Genomic DNA, 23,136 nt, shown 5'->3' on the forward strand with positions numbered 1-23,136 from the left:
TTTGTGCATGTGCATATGGAGGTCATAGATCAACTCCTAGTGTCTACTTCAACTGATCTCTGCCTTAATTTATGAAACAGGGTCTCAAACAGACTGTGACACTTAACAACTTGGCTTGATAGACTAACCAGTGAGTTTCAGGATTCTGCCTGATTCTTCCCTGCTCTTGGTCCTTGAATTACATACATAAGCATGTCTGTTTTTTTTTTTCATTTAGATGCAAGTATCTAGCCCCAAGTTCTTAAGCTAGTATGCAAGCATTTCCCCAACTTACTCATCTCCCAAACACCAATGTTTGTGCTTTTGCAGTCAAACAAAAACATCTGATAAAACCCTGTAATATGTATTATAGTCTGCATTACTGAGAAGATATGATATTATGAGTTCATGGATGTTCATTTTCTGCCTTCTCTTACAACTCCCTAAATGCATCCCTAAATGCATCCCTAAATGAAGAGCTAGATGGAGTCAGTGACCTATTAAACAGGGAAAATCAGTCTTCTCCAGAGAAGACCCAGGATAGTTTATCCAATCCCAAGTTGATCTCTAAACATGTACATGTGACCAACCCTAGATGAACTCAGTAAGTTACAAACACACACACACACACTCACACACACACACACACACACACACACACACACACACACACACACATACTAATAGTAAAGAAGAAATAATGAACTTGAGAGTAAGCTGGAGGGTACCTTGGAGCATTTAAGCAGGGAGAGAGTAAGGGAAAAATGATTTAACTACACTATTTGCGTATTAAACGTTTAATTAAATTTTAAAAAATGAAGGTGAAAAAAATAAATTGTGATTAATCTGCTATGCTGAAGAGCAAATTTTGATCATTTCCTTGAACTCAGAGAAGTAGTAGCCACTCTCCAGGACAATGTGAATTCTGTTATTATATTTTCTTCGTCAGTTATTAAAAAAAAAAAAACTTGTTCTTCTCTGATTTCTTCCTCTATCAAAAAAAATAAAAAAACTGCTTCACACAGTCTACCTTTCTATACCTCACAGTGGGAACTGTTTTGAGATAATAGAATACGTATGGATTGAAGTTTTCATTTTAAAATTATGTATTCAGAATGTTTGATAAACTTATTTTCTATTGTTCTAGTTATTTTGAAGTGCTGATGGTCCTTTTTGTTTATAAAGTTTCTAATTTCATATTGAAGACAAGATTTAGTTTTTTGAGACAAGGTGAAATAAGTGTTAAAACAATACAGTTTCTTTAAGATAATATTTGCTTTTACAGAGGGAGGTTTAATTTGAATCTAAGCCATAAAGTTCTCAAGTCATATTTTAGTAAGTTTGTTCTGTTCTTGAAACTGAAATAGGTGTAAGAATAGAATATCATGGCGTGGAGTTAAGCACAGTTGATCCTGGATCATGGGTCTCTTAACTTTTCAAGATTGTGAGCACTGGAGTTCCAAAGCTGTTCAAACAGAGTCTGAAGTATCTGGTAAAGCCTGTTCTCACTCACAGATAATAACCTACTGTACTGTGCTGGATCCCGCATGGCCCTTTCCCTTGATTCACTAAACAAGTGGTTTTTATTGGGTCTGATATAAGTCTACCTGGTTCTTGGTTTCTTCTCCCTATGTTCAGCTGAACTGAAAAAAAAAAAAACAGGCAGCAAATCAACTTATTGGGTATAGGTCTATTTTTTTTTTTAAAGGCAAACACAAATAGAGTAAGTGGCATTAGTGTTTTCTTTTTTTTTGAAAATGGTTGACTTACTCTGAAACTGCCTCCTACATAAACTTCTAGTTAAATGACCTTGTACTGAGTATCTCAGCCCTCATTAAAATTTAGTTGCTACATTGTGACTCTTACAGCATAAGTTCTAACATTCTGACTAATACCTACATGATAATTTATATACTTTTTAACACTCATAATTTTTCTTTATGATACCTGTGATACATCTTCAAACTTCAAACTGAACAACAATGAAAGTTGTGTATTAGCCTTGATTAAGCCAAATAATGCCATTTTGAATCAACTATTCATTGAGAAACTTCCACTATGGTTTTATTTGGGGAACACATGTAGACATTAGCATTCAAGTCTTTGTTCTGAATTATATCTTCCACTCCAAATACTCTTCAACAAGATATTAGCATGTGTGTGTACCCATGTGGTTAAGTGTTGGCAATTGATTTCATGGCCATGATTCCCTTTTGTGCCATATCATAGGCAATCACAATTTCCTCTACATGGAGCTTTACCTTAGCCACAATTTCCTCTTTAATCCCTTTGAAACTCAATACTTGAACAGATTCACAGTAGAATACATTTGTGACATACCTCTTTCATGGTTTTCTACAAAAAGTTTAGTTTCTCAAACTTTGCAGAATATTAATAAATGCTGTAAAACATTTAATGCTATGAAACACCTAAGATAAAATATTGTCACTCAGTATTTTCTTTAGTTGTATGAACACCCTTTTGTGTATAGACTGTCTAAAAAATAAGTGGTACATTGATTTTTAAATCTATACTATATTTATGTAAAGAAGTATTAACTCTAGTTTAGGAAGCATGCTGTGAGGCATCATTGGTGTGAGACTCCATGGCTATTTCTTGCAGTGAAAGAAAGTAAGCAGCCCTCTGAATTCTATGAAAACTTTCTTTCTTATTGATAAAATTGTAGATTTTAAATATAACCTTTTGAGGATTGAGTGGCTAATTTACAGAGCATGGATTGTCATTACTATTTTGATTCAAAGAATCAACTTAGAACCTGCTTTCTACTTATAATAATTAAACAAGTCTTTACTTTCAGAGTCTATATCAAATGCAAGACATAAAATGGCTGTGTTAATAATTTTTTATGGCAAATAAGTCCTTCCAGACTACAAAAGGACCACATTTTTGTTCATATTTAGATTAATATCAGGGACTTATAAGCAATATATCATTATAATTAATAGGTGGTTAGAATTAAGTAGCAATGTAATGTTTTATTCTACAAAATCTGGGAAATATTTTAGTGCTCAGAACCATTTAGAAGACATTGACTTTGTTACAGAGTTGAAAGGATACACACACTTTCATCCTTCAGACCCTCATCTGTGAAATAACCTGGTGAATATATGGATATATTTAAAATACTGGTAACTTTGCAAAAATCTCAAAGCAAAAACTGAATGGAATGTTATAACCGGACCCTCATAGTCCCGTCAGAGTAGAGAGAGATGACATGTAGATTCACTGCATTCCCCAATGAGTACACTCTCCTCAGTAGAGGAAGTTTCCGTGTTAGTCTAATCAGACCATGAGAATCCTGAGGCTATTGTTCCTCCAACCCCTCTTGTCTTTTGATTTATCCTTACACAGGAATTCGCCCCATTATGATATTTGAAAAACTGATAAAGCAGCATCTGGGAAGCTAAGATGTTGTAAAAAGCTTAAATTTCTTTTATTCCTCAGGCTTAGAACACAAACTGAGAGTTATTCAAATTAAACTCAGTTCCCAAACTTCCAAACTGGAATATGACAGCACAAGGTGATTCAAACAGAGGCACGTCCCAAAGTTTGCACAAGGGTGGCATCAGAAAATGTCATATAACTTTTGGGGACATTACAGTCTAATAAATTTAAGAATTAAATGAAAAATATCTATTCCTTCAAACACTTTATATCTCATGTGTTTAAAAATTCTGATTTACCAGGAATACATAGATGAGGTAATTTCAAAGAGTAGTACCTTGATTTTCTATATTTTTTTTACATAAAGCCCCCAAAACAAAAGAAAGGAATATTCTTTTTAAAAATTTAAAAAGCCCCAAGAAGTTGTAAGGAAAATGAGATTGTTTGGAAAATATTAAAACTATTAGACTTGTTTTTACATGTTTGTGTTAACAATAGTTTGACTCTTGAAGGTTTCATAAAATGTTCTCATCATGAGTTCACTATCTAGTAAAATGTATGCAGATGTGTATTTTGAAACTAATGGTATTGGTAAATCGGGTATGTGCAAGTCTTCAGCCAGCAGAATACCTTGCACTTGATGAGTGGTTCCACAGTGCCTACTTTGTCCTCACAACAGCCCTGTGAGGTAGTCAGAGAAGTCATTGCTATTTCAGCTGTGGACTCTGAAGTTCAGAGACTCGGGGTGATCTGTTCAGGGGTCATATGCGTGATTCCTCTACTTCTTTGGCCTGTTCCTACCTATTTTCCTGTAAAGACCACGTGTGCAAGGACTAACCAGGGGAAGTGAGAAAATGTGGACCCACATGAAGGTTGAAGACAGATAAACAACAGGAAAAACCACAAAGGGATCAGAGTCACCGTGGGACTTACATACTATTGATGACCACCTAGCATGGAAATATGTGAACTGTGCTGAAGTATAAACCAGCAGGCAAAAGATTTGACAACCACCTTCAGATATAAATGTACTAAAATGAACGGGGATCCAAAGAGAGAGAGAGAAACAATGAAAAATTTCCCGTGATTTATACACGATGAGATTTGTAATTATTTTTGAAATCAAAGTGTCCCTGACATATCTGATGACTGGAGTCTATTCATTTCATCAGTTTAAAAATAGAGTGCCCCTGGTTAACATAAACGATGATGGACAGGACAGAGACCTTGGTCTCCATGCCGAGGAAAGTGCATAACCAGTGCACTGATGTTGCATATGTTAGAGAACAGGCAGCAAATCCCCATGCTCCATCAGCTTTGAATGGAGAAAAGAGGTGGGGAGGGCAGAGGGGAATGAAGTATTCAAGTCCATGACACAGTTGTCTGGTTTGTTGGGGATAACTCACGTAATTGAAGCAAAGGACAAGAATAATGAGCTCTGTCATAATAACAGACTAAGGGTCTCAAAGGTCCACCCAGAGAAGTAGTATGGGAGGTTGTGACAACCTCTGTATGCTTCCATGGGCAGCGTATGATACTGTAGGGATCTGACAGTGATGTGAAGCCCCCTTTGTAAATTTTTCTTTAGGAAAAAAGAAATCACAACATAGTGAAATAAATATTCATTGTTTGGCTTAGTTCAGATATTCTTAATTAAACAGTACCATAGACTTTATTGAGCATTTGAAAATATACACAAGGAACAATAGCTTTTTTCTCTGTACTTTTTTATATTTGACTTTCTTCCAATTAAATAACCCACTTTTGATCATAAAAAGGGCACTTGTTTCTACAGGAGCTGTGTACAGCTTGCTCAGTTCCAAGTACTGTTTCCGCTCGACTTCCTTGTCATATTGAGGTCATATCTCCACTTGGTCAGGAAGCAAATTCTACAAAGCTCCAAAAAAATTGACCGCCTATGTTGTTCTTTCAGATTCCATCTCTCCATAGAGTTCTGCTAACTTTTTAAACTCTGGCCCCCAGTCTCCAAGGTAGTGATAATCTTGGTCTGATTGCGTGGTTGCTGAGTCCAAGGAGCTTATAGACCCAGCTTCTGACCTCTGACCCTCATAGGCATAAGTCTGTAGAGAGTCATAAGGGGGTACACTAGGGTCCAGGTCTGCTTCTGCCAGTCTTTGCTTAATAAACTCCTGAACATCTATACTCTCCAGGGTGGACAATGTCGGGTGTCTAGGGGTGAGCTTCACTTCAGGCCGAATGTCTCTGCGGTACTTGAACTCCTCTGCAGCAGAAGGATTCCTCAAAGCTGTGATGTCAAAGGCCTCAGTGTCTTCTTCCCCACCTCCCTCATCATCGTAAGTGACCACATTCTCCCGCACATCCTCTTCTGAAATGATCAAGGGCTCTTTCTTGCTGCGCCTCAGGGTGATAAAAAGGACCACAATGGCTGAAGAAAAAAATGGAAACAGGATGAAGTTAGAAGAGAGAAGGCAATGCTTGGACTTTAAGTATCAGGGTTTTCCATGATGTTTTCTACACCTTCTAGAGTCAGGACAGCATTGCAACACAGTCTTGATCTGCACGCTACTGAATGAGCCAACAGACATTGGGATACTACAGAGAATATCTAAACTGATAAGTTCAATAAATCATTGCAGATTTACTAATCTGTGTGATACTGTATTTTTCTCTTTCGCTAAGTTTGTGTCTTGACACTCACTGCAGTATAAACAATAACTTTGTTTATACTCTTTAGTGTGATGGAAAGAAATCTTTTAACTGGAAAAAATCTGTGTTTATAATTTACAAATAATTATTTTGTATGGATATGAAGAAGGCAGGACATATTTCTATAAAAATAATCAAAGTCAATATTTTTCTGTAAAGCTGCAAATGGTTTTTACTTTATTTATGCACAATTTTTGCTATACAGGAACCTGTTCATTTTGCATTATTTTTCTCATAGCTTATGTATTCCTCACAGCAGAATTTTGGTTCTACACAATTATAAAATGAAGAAGCAGAGATTAAACAAAGAGGAAAATAATACAACAACCAAGACTTATTGAGGAAGACACTAAATAGAAGAACTGAGAAAATGGGTTAAAGATGTCAACCCTTTAAAATAATGATTTCTGTAGCAAAATTTCCCATTAATTGATACAGACATTGTGTACGCAGGTTAATGCCTAGGCACAAATATTCAAACACGTGAACAACTAGACTGTGTCTTAGGGTCTCTCACCAAAAGTAGTTAGTAGTGTTACTAACACTGAATAAAGTCATAGAAAGAAGTCTTGACACCTGGTTTGGGTCATTTCTCAGTATTTTATGCCTTTACACTTCAGCAAAAAAAAAAAAAAAGGATTTCAGCTAAACTTTGTTGTAGAAAGTAATCACATAAAAAAGGAAAAAATAATCAACACTATTACAGAACAGAGAGATCATTTGTATTCTTCACAAAGTAAATGCTTCAAATTTTGTGTGCATTACAGTTACATAATGAAGTGTGGAGGATAATACTATGTTTTTTTAAGTTGTATATGAGTCTATTTTGCAAAAGTTTAAAAAGTATTCATGGTAAGGCTTGTTTAGATTTATTTGTTTTGAATTTATGTGTATAAATGCTTTTCCCGCATGTATGTCAGTGAGTTGCATGCATGCCTGGGGCCCATGGATAGCAGAAGACAGTGCTGGAGCTCCTCTTATAAGATGTTACATGCATGCTGGAAAGCGAACCTGTGTTTTCTGCAAAAGGAGCTAGTGCCCTTAACTGTTGGGCCACCTTCCAATTTTCCTCAAGATGTGTGTTGCTTCAAAATAGAATAGTAGTTATTTAAACCCTGAATCTAATGCTTTTCAAGTAAGAGGATTATTTGCTAGTAACCAGTGACTCCCATAGATAATACATATATACATAACATAAGAGTAAAATCCCAGATAATTACACAACCTGCATAATTTTCAGAGTGAAAGGGAACCATTTAGATTTGTGTGACATTAAGGCATACATTATCCCTCTAGTTAGAGCAACTGTGTTAACTCAGAGAGCACAATGGAAAGGCACAGACTAGATTGTGGTCCTGGCTGTTTTCACACATTTTTGTCAGTTATTGGTGTGCAATGTGACATCAAGTAAATACCCTACAAAGAATCTTGGTGGGAGTGAACAAGAGAAACTTCCATAAAAGCAGAGACAGGTTAGATGATTGGAGACTGCTTGTGGCATAAATAACCTTTCTAAGAACATTACTGTGAATTGTTCCTACAAAATCATTTCTGGTTTACTGTTAGTACTGTCCTTCTAACTGTTCTCGAGAACACTTAGAAACTGTTACTAAACATTTCCCTCAAATCCCATGAAAAAAGAACACATCATTTTAAGAACATGAGTGAGGATAATAATTAGAGACAAATAGCTTATTGAAAATTTGGAAATCAAATTAAAATATTAAAAAAATTCACCCGGTCTTTGAGATCAGGTACATAATAGGAGTATGCCATTTTAAATTAGTTGGTTGGGAAATACAATATCAAAGAGCCATGATGGTATAAATAAATATTATGATTTTATATATCATATATATTATAAATATATATTACAAATTGCATACTTCTTTGTTTAAAATTGTAAATCATCCTGGGTTATTTAAAGTAGATTTTAGTTGTACATCTAGCATGGTATCTCAGTGATTGCTGTATTTTTGAGATGTTATCATTCTTCAGTGTTCCATCATTTGTTAGTAGATTTCTTTTTCCTCTCTTAGTGAATTTCTTTTTTTTTTCCTTAGTTTCAAAATTACAAAAAATTTGAAATCATTGTTACTATCTTTCCTTAGGTAATTTTGAGACATATTTTGATGGAGCTCAAGCTTCCTCAAACTTGCTATATAGCATAGGATGACCTTGAATTCCAGATCTTCCCACTCCCTTCTCAGCACTACTGAGATTCCAGATATGTTCTGCCATGCCTGGTTCGTATGGTTCTGAGGACTGAACTCAATACTTTGTGGACACCAAACATCCTCTATACACGTGCTTCTGAATTTGGACCTTAATAGTATATAGTTTAAGATGATTAATCTATTTAGTATTATTTTATGAGTATAGACATTTTGGAAGCATGTATATCTGTGCACCACTTATCTGTATTGCCCTCCCAGGCCATAAGAAGGTGTTGGATCCCCCAGAACTAGAGATAAGGACGGTGCTGAGTCAACATGTGGTGCTGGGAATTGAACTCAGGTCCTCTCTAATGACAGCAGATGCTGTGAACTGCTAAACCAATTTTCAAGCCTCCCTGATACTATATTTTCATAAACAAAAATTCAAATGAATTGCTCTTCTTTATTTCTTAATTTTACTCCCAGGGAAATACAAGTTTAGTTAACTACTTTTGTACTGGTTTATTTATTCAGATTATTTTTCCTATCAATTATTTATCATCCCCATATTTGGACTGCTGAGGGGTTTCCAGATTCATACATAACCCTTGTGTGGTCTGCATTTGCTTTTATTGTGCCTTGAATCACAACACACTCCCTGCAAATTTACATCATCACAGATGTGTTTACCTCAAAATGTCTGTTGATCCTTTTATATGCCAAAATAACTTGGTATTAAATGTGGTAGAAATGAAGTATCACAATCATAGTGATTATTTTGATTAGCTCCACAAATGCTATTGGCAGCCTCTAGTCATGGCAGTTTTCACTGAAAATTTCCAACTTGGATACCGAGAGTCTCTCGAGATTATTTAATTGAGAACAGATTGGCAGTAACTGCTCAGCCTTCTTCTGTTTCTCACTTTCTTCTTTTTAATTTTTAAAAGACACATTTCAATGCCTAAAGAAATTAGCAAATGTACAATGTACATAGGAACACGATTCCAAAGGTCTGAGTTGTCCTGCTCCCTTCTCTTCTACATATTACTATAAAAGACTAAATGGAAAAGCTTAATGCAGCGTGGCTTGCTACAATGAATATAATGAAGATTGCTCTCCTGCTACAGTGAATAAGGTCTTGTATAATGCACTAAAACCCTGAGTGCTATGTGGCTGGATGTGATCAGTAATTTTTAATGAAGTTATTTAACTGCTAAGTTGCTCCTGACATTATCAGTAGACCTGTGGTATAACGTATTGTCTGTTTCCTCTGCTGCCATTTTCACTTTTGACTTTCAAGACACTGTGTGTTACTGATTTTCTTTCTCTCTCACCCTACCCTTCCTCCTTCTCTCCTTCTCTCTCTCTCTGTCTCTCTCTCTCTCTCTGTGTCTGTCTGTCTGTCTGTCTCTCTCTGTCTCTCTCTCTCTGTCTCTCTCTCTTTTCTTCTTTACTTTTCTCAGCTCCATCTTTCTTTCCTTTCAAATCTCAATATACCTGCACCCAGGTTACTCCTGGTCTTTCCTCCTGAGCATGGTCTTTTGCTATGTCACTTGCACAAAGTGTTTCTTTGCTGTGCCAAGCTTGCAAAGATTCAGGGCATCCTCAGCAAAATACAGTCTTCCTTAATACCACCCAAACTCTCAAATATCTAAATATCATAGGTTATTTGACTTTTACACAAAGTATTCTATTGTGGCTTTTTCTTTCACTTAATTCAAATTATGCTGGTAAATACTATATCAAAGAACTCCTAGCATTAGCATCATAAAAGTTCATCACAAGAAAATTCATGATGTCATGTTTCTTAACCATGTACGCATTCCTTACTCTTCACTTCCTTTCTAGGGTCGCCATACTTGCAAGACTCATAGGCACTTACCAAGAAGAATGACAACACAGAGAAGAATAGCGATTAGGGCTCCTGTGCTCAAGCCCGCGGAGGACAGGAAGGCTTCTGCATGGCAGGTCCGCACACGCCCATCTCTCTCGCATGCACAAACCCTGATGGTGAGGGTGCTGCTGCTGCTGAGAGAGGGGATTCCACCATCAGAGATCATAATGGGCAGATAATACACATCCTGCATAGTTCGACTAAATCTCCTCCGCCTTGTCAGAATGCTGGCTGTGTTATCTATGACAGACATAAGCAAAACAAAATATACTTAGTAAATCTGCCATGAAAGATTCACATTTCCTTTAATGGACACAACAGGTATATGAAAATTTTTTTTCAGTTTATAAATGGACACTCCACCATAAAGGGGCAATTATCCAAGGAATCGCAGATATTGGTTCTCAAATTGAGAAACATATTTGAAAAGTTAAGAGACCTAGCATCAGGAAAAAGAGTAGAGTGGCATTACAGAGAAGAAGGTAAAACAATAAAAACTTTGGACATACACCTAGTCGCTGAACCATTTAAAATGTGAAAAGGGCATGAAGCCAATAGAGGGCCACAGGAAACTTCCAAAACAGAAAGACTGTGGTAGTGAGGGATTAGGCAGACATTTCTATTCTTTTAGCAAATGAATCAGGTCCCTTTATTTCCATTGATCTTGAATGTACCCCAAAACAAGACAGCAAGACTCCAACAAAACAAGACAGCAAGACTCTTGATGAAGAGACAACATATTTATAGATAATACAAAGGAACCAAGCTGAAATGAAACTGGGAACTTCTTCCACACTGTCTTTTATTGTGATGCGAGCAGCTACGCAGGCTGAGGGGAGGAAATGCTAATGATCTTACCTAGCTGTGGACCCTGTGTGCCACAACACTGAACCACCTGCTAGTTTGCACTTTTGGTGATGATACACACTAGAATTACAGTTAAAGGTGATTAGTCATAAAAGAAATCAAAGAGATTTTTCTATGCTACTTTGAATTTTTTAGTGGAAGTTTTATGAAATGGTGACATAAAACTTTTATTTTTTTTCAGCTAAAAATCTGACTTTTAAAAAGCAAAGAGAATTTAAGGAGCAATGGCCTCTCACCTAGAAAGGCATAGCAGGGCAGAAAAACAGGTTCCTGACAAAGGGTATTCTGTACTTCACTGGACCCACCAAAACATATGTGGTAGAACACTCACTGAACTCGAACAAGGTACTCTGAACATCAGGAATGAACATCAAAGATGGAAACAAAACACACAATTTCACAAACACAAGATGGGTGTTAAGTGGTAATAAACACATATGTAGATGGATAGATACATGGACAGACAGACATGGATGATAAATGGATAGATAGATAGATAGATAGATAGATAGATAGATAGGTAGATAGATAGATAGATAGATAGATAGATAGATAGACAGACAGATAAGGAGATATAGATGAATAGAATATAGAGCTTTCAAATAAACAAAGAATCTTAAAAGCATTCACTATATATATATATACATAATTGATTAATCTCTTCATTTAAAATATTAAAATATTACACACAAATTATGTCTACTGTTTTCAAAGTGTCATTTTAACCCCATAGTGTGAATGTAGAGTAAGTCACCTAACATGGTGATAAAATTAGAAAAAAAAATGACAAAGAATTTTGAGATAACAAGGAGGTCACATGTCAGGTACAGATTTAGATGAGCAGAAGGTCTCTAAGTAATTCCAGAGACTGGTAAATTTCTTTCAGAACATAATTAAGGTAATTGTGTTTGCAGTACATGCACTATCAGTTCAGTGCAGAAATTCCAACACATTTGCTTTACTTCTTCAAAATACTATAGTCCTTATTCATTATACAAACCTATTTCTTATTCAGAATTGATTATGCAAACCTATTGGAGGAATAAGCATAGATGTAATATTTGATGTGAAAACTAAAAGAATATTGTGCTGACTTAGAAATAGTGAAATTCAAAGGCATTGAAGTGCAATAATATCAAATATAATATTTTATTTATGGAGCTTTTTAATGGATAACATTGTGGGATTGTTCATGAATATATTTATAGTAAAATACATTGTTGACATGAAGACTGTCTTTCCATCTCTGTTTCAGTAATGATAGAAGGCTACAGAATAAAAGTAGTAGAACGCAAATTACTATTGGCCATACAGTCTGGATATAATTTATTTAGTTAATTTTATGAACATCATGTTTCTATACATTTATAAATCACACATAGCCAGTTGGTGGTGGTACATGCCTTTAATCACAGCACTTGGGAGGCAGAGGCAGGCAGATCTCTGTAAATTTGAGGCCAGCCTGGTCTACAGAGCGAGTTCCAGGATAGGCTCTAAAGCTCCACAGAGAAACCCTGTCTCGGAAAAAAAAAAAAAAATCCCACAAAATGGATCCTAATATTTGACTACTTTTAGTAAATTACATAGAGTTAAAGTTAAAATAAGACATGTTTTAAAATATTTTAAGTGGCTAAAAAAATCCATTTAAAAGTCCAACATACCATAGAAAATATGAAAACCACGTTTCTGAAAATGGAAAGCAATATATACAGATTCCTAGCCATTTCAATGGGTTCTTTGATTTTAGCAAGCCTGAGAGATACTTTTTGTACAAAGGACAGTAAAACAGACCATAGAAACAATCTTCCTAAACCCCACACAGCAGCAGAAACATTTGAGATTCTCAGCTGTGTGCCACTCATTAGGGCAAATGTTTACGTTTTCTTTGTTATTTATCTGAAGACAGCTGAGAAGAGCTGCTTTATCCAGAAGAATAGGCAGGTTTTTACATTTCAGTGTTTCCAGGTTCTCAGGCAGCTCTAATAGTCATTCATAATTTAATTCATGGAGTCCACACATGATACAGTTTTGTCTGGGTTTCCTGTAAAGCTTCACTTACATAATATGTTTTGATAAGAACTCTACTCAGCAGGAGTTTGTCTTCTGCTGGTTTCTTATTACAATGTCATGGATTACAAAATCAATACCCAAATGAACTAACCTAAGGTGCACTCCTTCCATGGCATAATCTACTAGACTGTCTAGTGAAGACTTACTCCTCCTTTTTCTCTTGCCTCCCCCTTCAAAAACTTCCAAGAATGACTACAATCTCAGTGCTTCAACTCTCAATTCTGCCTGTTCACTTAGGTTTCCAAACACCCTGTGGCCTTACTTGTATGTCTGCCAAAACACCAACCTACCATCCAACATACCAGTATGTTCTCATTTGCACCCTGTAAAGCCATCCCTTTGACCATCTGCCACCCATCTTCTTCATAAACCTTTAAATTACAAAGAAACCCGACAATCTAATAATTCTGATTTTAGATTCATAAAAAGTTGTGGAAAATTATGTAGTATTCACTATACTCTATTGACATGTTTTATAAATAAAGCTTTCAGAGGAGACTAGAAATCGATTAAAATTACTATTATATTATTGATATAAAATATAGTAAAGTAGCACTTTTGAGGTTTTATTATTTTTTCTTTTACTTTTGTCTGGCTGCTTTATCACTCTCATAAAGAAAACGTCTTCCAAAGAAGGCAGAAGATTTTATTGACACTTTGGTAACGATCTCTGAAAACTCTTTAGTTCATTTTGACAATTAATTATACAGAAGGGTTATATGCATATACAATACTGTATATAAAAACAAAGAAGAACATATAAATGTATAGAATCAAAATTGGATATCATGTCATCCGGAAATCTCCTCATGAAAAACGTGATAATTTAGGTGACAGGTAAAAGAAGCAAACACTAGCAGGCAGGTGGGTGAATGCCAGTTTATACTAACACTCAGGAGGCAGAGAGAGGAATGTGGAGGCTCATGGCTAGCTTGAGTCATGGCCAGGTCACAACCCAAGAATTATAATAGACATGTCTCAAAAGAAAATGAGAAAGATAAGGTGGTGTTTAGGTATGGAGCTGTTACATGTTCAAATTTAAAACCCAAACAATGAATACTAAAAAACCACAATTATGACATAATAATAAAATGGTAGAAGTGAATGGTAAAAGTAACTGCGGTAAATGTTTGAATTTGAACTCTAAGGAACTCTACTTATTATTAACCATACACTTTTTTTAGCACTAAAATGATGAGTCATTGCAAAAGAAAATAATCATGTTTAGTTACTAGATGTTTAATCCCTGAAGAAAGTCTTTAGTCGGTTCTGGGGCATACATATTTCTACTCTTTAAATTTGTTGAAATGCTCATGACTATTTATGTAGATGTTGGGTCATAGTACTCCTACAATGTCGGGGGTTCTTTGCAATAAGTATAATGAGGTAAAAATAGGGCTGACTGTGTCTTCAGGGGACAACAAAGCAGCATGTCTGGAATGGTAAAAATAGATTTTTTTATAGTTTGTTTTCTATGATTTTTTTTTGAAGTCTTGTTTTCATAGAGCACATGAGTCAGTTTTCCTTTTGTTCTCGGGAGTGGGAGGAAAGAAGGTGAGAGACAGCGTGGGCTAGTAAACCAAGCTTTGGGAAAAGGATCAAAAGGGCCGCATCAAAACAACACAGAAAAATCAGCAGCGCTTGAAACATTCAGAGAGAACAAAAGCGCATTTTTCCATCTATACTAAGACATCTACTAGAACTGCTTGCTAACGCAGAAATTCACACATCCCTACTTTGGGGTCAGACGGTGCACACCGTGTTTAACGTTGCAGCATTCATGCTCAGAAAGTGTAAAGCAAGAGGACAGCGTGGTTCTGTCAGGTGAAGCCAGATAAATGTTACTAGCTGGCGACCCTGAGACTTGACTGGTAGGGGAAGGAGAGCCACAGTAGAATCAAAACATGTCCCAGCTCCTTGTTGAAAGCAGTTAAGTGACTCAGCAGGGCACAGTGGCTGCCACATCCATTAGAGGATGTCTGATGTTTGGTTTGTAACTTAGGGGCGATTATGTGTGCACTATTTTGTTTAGGAATGGGAGAAATCACTAAATGTTTTCTTGAAACCCTGTGGATAAAAACAGAATTTTAAATGTTTATGCTCGGTGGAGAAATTAAGCACATTACAGCGCCAGCTGCGAGTTCTTATTTGAAGGCCAAAAATAAAACTATGGGGATATTGACTGCTATGCAGCTGACAATGCTAAAGAAATATAAAATAAGCTCTGAAAAGCTCCCAAGGTTTCTAATGGGCCTCAAACAAAAGGACTGCATTGCCATACCAATGCACTGTGAAATTTGCAAGGAAGAGCATCGGAAGATACATTAAGAGCTGCAGAGTCAGGGCAGAAATCATTTCCATAGACAATGTCTGCTTAAAGTTCTCATTTAGTACAATTTCAAATGTCTCCACACAAACCATTATTCTCCTTTTCACTTAAATGATCTTTAAAAAATGACATCATAAGCAATTCATTGCATATTTTCTGAAGGAAAATTAGTATTACAAAGAAGTAACTTGAAATAATACAGTGAAGGTAAAAATAATTGATAAAAAATTTAATAAATATTTTATAAATGATATTTATAAAGTCATTTGTTTTCTTATTATTTTTGAGATTAAAATATAGTCACATCATTTATCCCTCAGTACATTCATCTAAGCAAACCCTCTTAGGTATGTATCAGCCCTCTTGTCCCTGCTCCCTTTCAAATACATGGTCTCTTTTTTTTAAACTTGTAATATATATATACATATATTAAAAATCATAGATATATAAATATATACTTTAATTTGTTATATACATATCACTTAGGAATACCTATATTTATATATATTCCTAAATACATGAATTTAGCCTGCTTAGTCTGTGTAAATTCTACTTGCATATATATATATATATATATATATGCTCACCATTGAAAAATAAATCAGTAAATGCTTTTCTGGGGGAAAACATTAACTTTTAAAAGTATGATTAAAAATATAACTTGAAAACACACATCAAATCAAGAATGTAGAGAACTATGGATGGATTAGGCATTATGTTATTAAACTACCATCATTTCTCATAAGAATAATACCATTGCACATCTTATTTGATACAGTGTTTATGATCAGGAATGGTAAGTGGACTGAGAAACTTCACATGGTCTAAACAAAAACATTTTCTTTATGACTTACAGTATTGAAATTGAAAATACAGTAAATACACAACAATACAAATTTATAAAATGTGTCACAAAGTATCTATTCATGCATATATCCATGAAATAGAATACTAATTAAATTTTAAAGACCCAATGTGCTTTGGTACCCTGTGAATGGCTTAGACATCACTGTACAGAGGTACTGGTGGTCTCTTTCATTGCTAAAATCTGTAGGACTTACAAATACGCTTTACAGTTAGAGTTAAGCCTAGGACTTAGTCTGGCAAACCTCTTTACATTAAATAAATCCTAGTCCCAAAAGACCCAACAGGAGGTTTCTGAAATAAATCAGATCCACCATGCTGACTAGGAATGACTTTATGTTAGAGGAATGGGCTGTTCTTCCATATTAGCCAAGGCATGAACAAACAGATCCCTAATGCATTCCATTAATGGTTTGTTGGCTGATATTATGACTACAGCTCAATTATTAGAGCTGGTAAACTAAGAGGCTAAATTTACTTAATGGAGAATTTTGGTGCTAAACTTAAAATTTTACAGGTTACTAAGGAAGGTTACTGAAGGAAAACGTGCATATCAATCAACAAACGTTTCACACATTTCTTGCTACAATTTTACAATTACTTTCTTTACCATGTTTTAAAATTCTTTTTAGATTTTTCATTTCATTTTACGTATGAGTGTTTTGTTGCATGTATGTGTGTGTGTGTGTGTGTATGTATGTATGTATGTATGTATGTGTATCATGTTCATAAGTATGTCCATGAATGTCAAAAGAGGGCATATGATTCCACGTCATTGAAACTATGGATGATTGTGGAGCGGCATGTAGTTTGCTGAGAACCAAATCTAGTGTCTCTGATAGAACTTTAACCATTTCTCCAGCTTCTTAACCTTGGTTTAAATTTAAAATAAGACTGCATTACTAACAGCATATTATTTAAAGCCAATAAAGCTCATTAAATTAAATCAAATATTCACAGTCTTTTTGATACTATATCTTATAAAATAATTATCTTGTTTTATTATCTTAATATGTGTGATTAATATTTAATTAATGATCTAGGGAAAACAACATTTCAGAAGAACATTGATCATTTTTTTCAGCATAGCATAAGTTTTCTAATGATTACAATTTGACTCTCGTTGCCCAGGAGCTAAATGGTAGATACATTTAGTTGTTTTTAAGAATAGACAGTTGCATTTTATTTATGAATTATATTTCAAGAAGAACTAAAATGTGGCCAAGCCTCTGTAATACAATGCTTGCTAGATTTTTCTAAACAATGCATGGTATGATTCGTCTGTCACCTGTATAAGCCTCTTTGTTCAAACGTGTTCTCTGTGTCACTCCATCTGGTCAAATCACATTCCTAATACATTTTAAGTGCAGCATGAATGCTCTCTCTGCAGTCACCTAACTGGCTTGCATTGCAAATCACACCTCACGCAATTCTTGCTTCTTGAACCACACAAGGGCCATGGAAGCAGGAGTGGCAGGTGATTTAATTCCTTCGAATCCAGACAGCTTACACCACTGTCTGACACACTGCAGACTACATACCACTTTAAAGATTAAGTAGCAGGAGTGAAAAAGTGTTAACCTGAGAGCTGACAACAGACTTTCTCTTAGAGGAAAAAACATTTTCCAGGATGGGAAGGAAAGAGAGGTGCTATAGTGTAGTGCAGTGGGACCTAGAGAGATGCCTGATGAAGAACAGCATAAAATGTCAGTTGGACAGAAGAGGATATGAGTGTTCACCCTGCATTATTTTTAAAGAAAAATGGGTATTTGTCTAATAAATGAGCAAACTAAAATTTTCCAAAACATGTTTAATATTTAATTAGTTTTCTGTTTCTACTCTGTTATTCTTGATTTATAGGTATGTTCTATACCCAATCCATTGTTTCTGGGAGCAGAATAATTACATATTGAGTATTTCATACTTTGTATTTAAATATGTGAGACCTTTATCTTATTTTAAGTTGGTTGTGATGACCATATATTTTCATAATGGAATTTCATGAGAGGTCTTACATAATTGTTAAATTTTCTGAGCATTCAGTGGGTGACTATAGCCTCTCAGCATTAATAAGAGACTACAGTTTAGGTAGCAGAGTGATTTTTATTTTCATTGAAGTCCTACCTCTAAAACTACTAGTAACTATTTGCTTCTAATTTGCAAAAGATTATTTTAACTTCATTCATATTGTTTAAAATTTGAATTCATTATCTGTAAATTTGTAAAATATGTTGTTATCTATAAAGTTGGAGAAATTTCTGAGGGTATGTTCATATCATTGTTAAAAAGTTCTTTCTTTTATATTTTTGAATTATGATTACATCATTTCTCCCTTCTATTTCCTCCATCTAAACCCTTTCTTTCCTTATTCCCCTCCTTAGTCTTTTCCAAATTCAGGGCCTCTTTATATATGTTCATATAAATATTTATATACACATACATACACAAATACATATGTGTGTAAAATATGTATATACATACATATATATCTATACGTCTACATATACATATTTATAATTTCTAAACATATAAAGCACAACTTGCTCAATCTGTATAATGTTACATGTATGTATGTATCTAGGACTGATCATCTGGTGTGAAAAACCATCTGGTGTGCTCTTCTCCTGAGGAAGATCATTTCCGCTGCTCTCAACATTTTTGAGTTTTCTGTGGTTCTTTATGTAGCATTGACGACTTCTGGCTTTTCCTTGCCCACATTTGCATGTCTACTGTTGTTTTCCTTAAGATTTTTTTTCTTTTCTTTTTTCTTTTTTTTTTTTTTTAGAATTTTGAAAGATTTTTTTTTCATAGAAAATACTCTCTAGTGTATGCTGTGAACTTCAGGGGTTCAATTTATTTAACACCTACTACACTGGTTACTTTTCTGTCACTGTGACAAAAGATCAAGAGAAAGTTAAGGAAGGAATGGTTTGTTTTAGCTTGCATGTCTAGAGGGATAGAGTTCATCATGAATGTGAAGGTGAGGCATAGAAGCAGTAGCTAGAAGCTAGATGAGCACATTTTTTGTCTACACAAGAGGAGATTGAGAGAGCTTGAAGTGAGGAAAGTTTTTAAACTCTCAAATCCATCTCTGATGAGATACTGCTTCCTGAAGGTTTTAGAAAACATGCTTTTAAAGAGCACCACCAACTGAGGACCATGTGTTCAAATTCATGAGCCTATGGAGGAACATTTCTCACTCTAAGTGCAAACCTGTTATGCTCTGTTACTTCCCACTTAGAACAGATTCCCAGAGACCCCAGATTTAAGCCAACACTGAAATATCTTCCTGCAAGCATCAATGCTACTGTTTTGGATACATCCACATGACATTTTTATTTAGCCATCCATGTTTTCAAGTAAAGTAAGGAGAAATGAATTGAGATTGATATGAGATTATGTACTACTATTACAGTCATTTCTCAGGACTTTCGGGGGTCTACTCATCTCATGAGAGCTAGTCTTTTAGTAGGGTATGCCCATGGATGCCTTAGGATACAGTGAGCCAATTGAGCACACTGTACTCTGATGAGTGGGGAATTATAGCAGGTTTAAAAAAGTGACAATAGTAACACTGGGTAACAATAATGACTGTCACACAGAGTTAAAAACTGCTAAAACTAAAGTGCTAGAAAGAATCCCACACCACACGAAATGTTCTCCAAAGTTGCCTCATTATTACACAGAACTTTCAGGGTCCTCAGTCACCCTAAGTTTGTTTCTGTTTCTGTTTCTGTCTGGCTTTCTCGCTTTAGCCATTGTAAATAGGTTGGAATGTTTCCGGTCCTGAGCTAAATATATCAAGTTATCTTTAGCCCCCTAAATATCCATTAGCCGGGCGGTGGTGGTGCACGCCTTTAATCCTAGCACTCCAGAGTCAGAGGCAGGCGGATCTTTGTGAGTTTGAGGCCAGCCTGGTCTACAGAGCGAGCTCCAGGAAAGGCGCGAAGCTACACAGAGAAACCCTGTCTCGAAAAACCCAAAAAATAAGTAAATAAATAAATAATAAATAAGTATCCATTAATTCTCCACTGCTGTTTGTGAGTTAACCTCATCTTGACTATGAGATAAACATTTGGGAATGTAGGTAGCTTTCACTAAGACACAATGTAAACATGTATGAAAGTATCTGAGACTTGTTGCCCAGAGTTTCTGACAGTTCTGTAACATCCTAAGTGATATGTACACCAATGTATTTGAAGATACTGATACATAACCAATTTTTTCTTCTGTTACTCTAAGATTTTTATGAAGCTATTATCATATTGGAACATGATCATTGGGATAACCTAATGCTGTGTTCTCCAGCCATAGTTACTTACATTCGGAGCAGAAATGAATCATGTTACTCCCTTTGATTTGAGAACTGCATTTTTGTAAAGCATTACCACCCATTCTAATTCTCATGTATTTTGGAGATCTGTGTGCTGCTTCAAACCTGGGGTAAGGTTCTGAGTCAATTGCAATTATTTTCTTTTTTTTTTTATTAAGAATTCTTATATTCATTTTGCATATCAATCACAGATACCCCTTTTCCCTCCTCCCACCCCTGCATCCTCCTCCCCCGACAATCCACACCTCATTCCCTCCTACAAGAAGGCAAGCCTTCCGCCAGGGGTAGTCAGCAGAGTCTAGTCCATTCAGTAGAAGTCCAAGCCCCTCCCACTGATTCCATGCTGTGTAAGGTGTCCCACCACAGGTAGTGGGCTCCAAAAAGCCAGCTCATGAACCAGGGATGGTCGAAATACATTTAAGGAATTGCTCAACATTCTTAGTCATCAGGGAAATGCAAATCAAAATGACTCTGAGATAGCATCTTACATCTGTCAGAATGGATAAGATAAAAAACATGGATAACGGCTTACTTTGGAGAGGATGTGGAGCAAGCAGAACACTCCTCCACTGTTGGTGGGAGTGTAAACTGGTACAGCCACTTTGGAAATCAGTATGGTGGTTTTTCTGAAAATTGAGAATCAGTCTTCCTCAAGACCCAGCTATACCACTCTTGGGCATATACCCAAGGAATGCTCAATCATACCACAAGGACACATGCTCAACTATGTTCATAGTAGCATTATTCATAATTGCCAAATCCTGGAAACAACCTAGATGCCCCTCATCTGAAGAATGGGTTAAGAGAATGTGGTAAATTTACACAATGGAGTACTACTCAGAAGCAAAACCAATGACATTATGAAATTTGCAGGCAAATGGACAGAACTAGAAAATATCATCCTGAGTGAGGTAACCCAGACTCAGAAGAGCAAACATGGTATGTTCTCACTCATAAGTGGATACTAGATGTAAAACAAAGGATAACCAGACTACAACAAATATCTCCAGAGAAGCTAGCTATAACATGAATTGCTAAAGGTCTTATTATAAAAAAAAAAAAAAAACATGGAGCCTGATAATGAGGTGAAAGCTGAAAGATCAGAGGAATAGAACAAGCCACAGTCACCAGCCTGTACCTCACCAACTCCATGAATCCTCTGACTGAAATCCTCAGCCTGCAGAGAGTCTCAAGAGAGAAAGTTCCTGTTTTCTCAGACTGAAAGCCTCTGAGTACTCACCCAAAAGATCTCAACTGAACTTCTTAAAAGCCTCTAGTTCCTGGTCCCCATGCCTTATACACCTTTCTGCTTCCTGCCATCACTTCCTGGGATTAAAGGCATGTCCTTCCCAAGCAAAGACATGACATCTCAAATGCTGGGAGTAAGGGTGTGTGCCACTACACCTGACTGTTTCCAGTGTGGCCTTTAACTCACAGAGATCCAGAGCGATCTCTGTCTCTTGAGTGATAGGATTAAAGGTGTGTGTGCCGCCAATGTCTGGCCTCTATGTCTAATCTAGTGGCTGGCTCTGTCCTCTGATCCCCAGATAAATTTTATTTGTTAGAGCACAAATAAAATATCACCACAGCTAGCTAACAAGGAGGACCCAAAGTGGGACACATGAATCGTCCTGGTAAGGGGAAATAGATGAGATCTCTATTATCTTCTAAATTTCAAAGATTTTAGCATACTAGGAACATATCCATTCTTGTGAAGACAGATAATCATTAAACAATGCCTTCTTTTTCAAGCTGAGGTAGTATCAAATCTGTTCAATGAAATTATTCCCAAATTAACATGGGCCTTTAGAATAAAGTAGGGAGAAAAAGTAGGGCTTGGGCCAAACTTTACTCCACTTATTACAAAAAACTCTGAATATGGGAAGCAAGTGTCTGTTTAGTGAGAGAGAGAACCAGAGCAGCAAGATAATTAGGCAGATTGAGGTTCCAGAAAGGAGAATGTGGAGAGATATTTGACAAAAAGCAAGGAGTGATTTGTTCTACCTCCAGTTTCTTCTGCTAGGAACCACTATGGATTCAGGATTATACACTGGAGCACAGAGCAATAATGAGAGCCTTTAAAAAATTCCAGGGTTGGTACTCAACCTGGAAATGAAAGGACCTCAAATGGGTGTGACTGATTTTCCCTGAAGACTTTTTCTAACAAGGAAGATCCAGTTGGAAATTACTTTTAGAAGTCTGTCAGAGCTAAAGCCCTACACTAAAACAGAGAAAAGCCAAAAAGACCTCATTAGGTCTGTCTTGGTATTGAGCACGCAATGAATCTAGGAGCACTGTCAAGCACAATCAAATTCTTTGGAAGATACTCCAGATTTACTGTTTCTAGGAACAGAGAAAATCAGAGATGAGTAGAATCTGCTCAGCTCACCTTCTGATTGGATTCATGTGAACATGTTTGGATGGGTTTTTGGAGGAAGAGTGTATTAACATGAAAACATCTTATAGTGTTGAAGTTTAAAATTTTCAGTCCCTTCCACAGTGTGGTTGGGAATTTAACCAACAATACATTATTGCTGGGAGTTGGGTCCTA

At 35.9% G+C, this 23,136-nt stretch overlaps 1 protein-coding gene across 6 annotated transcripts in view; it reads right to left on the reverse strand.

Moving 5' to 3' along the window:
• Positions 1-4,991: 4,991 nt before the first annotated feature.
• The window catches only part of Cdh18 (cadherin 18), an 845,179-nt gene continuing 827,034 nt past the window's right edge, over positions 4,992-23,136 (reverse strand). For 4 of the 6 annotated variants that reach the window (XM_052743062.1, XM_052743063.1, XM_052743064.1 and 1 more), the window contains 2 exons: positions 10,111-10,362; positions 4,992-5,791 (listed from right to left, as the gene is read on the reverse strand). In XM_052743062.1, coding sequence (XP_052599022.1) covers positions 5,301-5,791; positions 10,111-10,362 — 743 coding nt within the window. In that variant the 3' untranslated portion in view covers positions 4,992-5,300. The remainder of the gene's footprint in view (positions 5,792-10,110; positions 10,363-23,136) is intronic. The other 2 variants (XM_052743066.1, XM_052743065.1) reach the window with 2 other exon arrangements.

The sequence above is a fragment of the Peromyscus californicus genome, unplaced genomic scaffold (assembly GCF_007827085.1).
Source record: "Peromyscus californicus insignis strain IS unplaced genomic scaffold, ASM782708v3 Scaffold_18__1_contigs__length_77618521, whole genome shotgun sequence".
In the NCBI taxonomy this organism is placed as follows: Eukaryota; Metazoa; Chordata; class Mammalia; order Rodentia; family Cricetidae; genus Peromyscus; species Peromyscus californicus.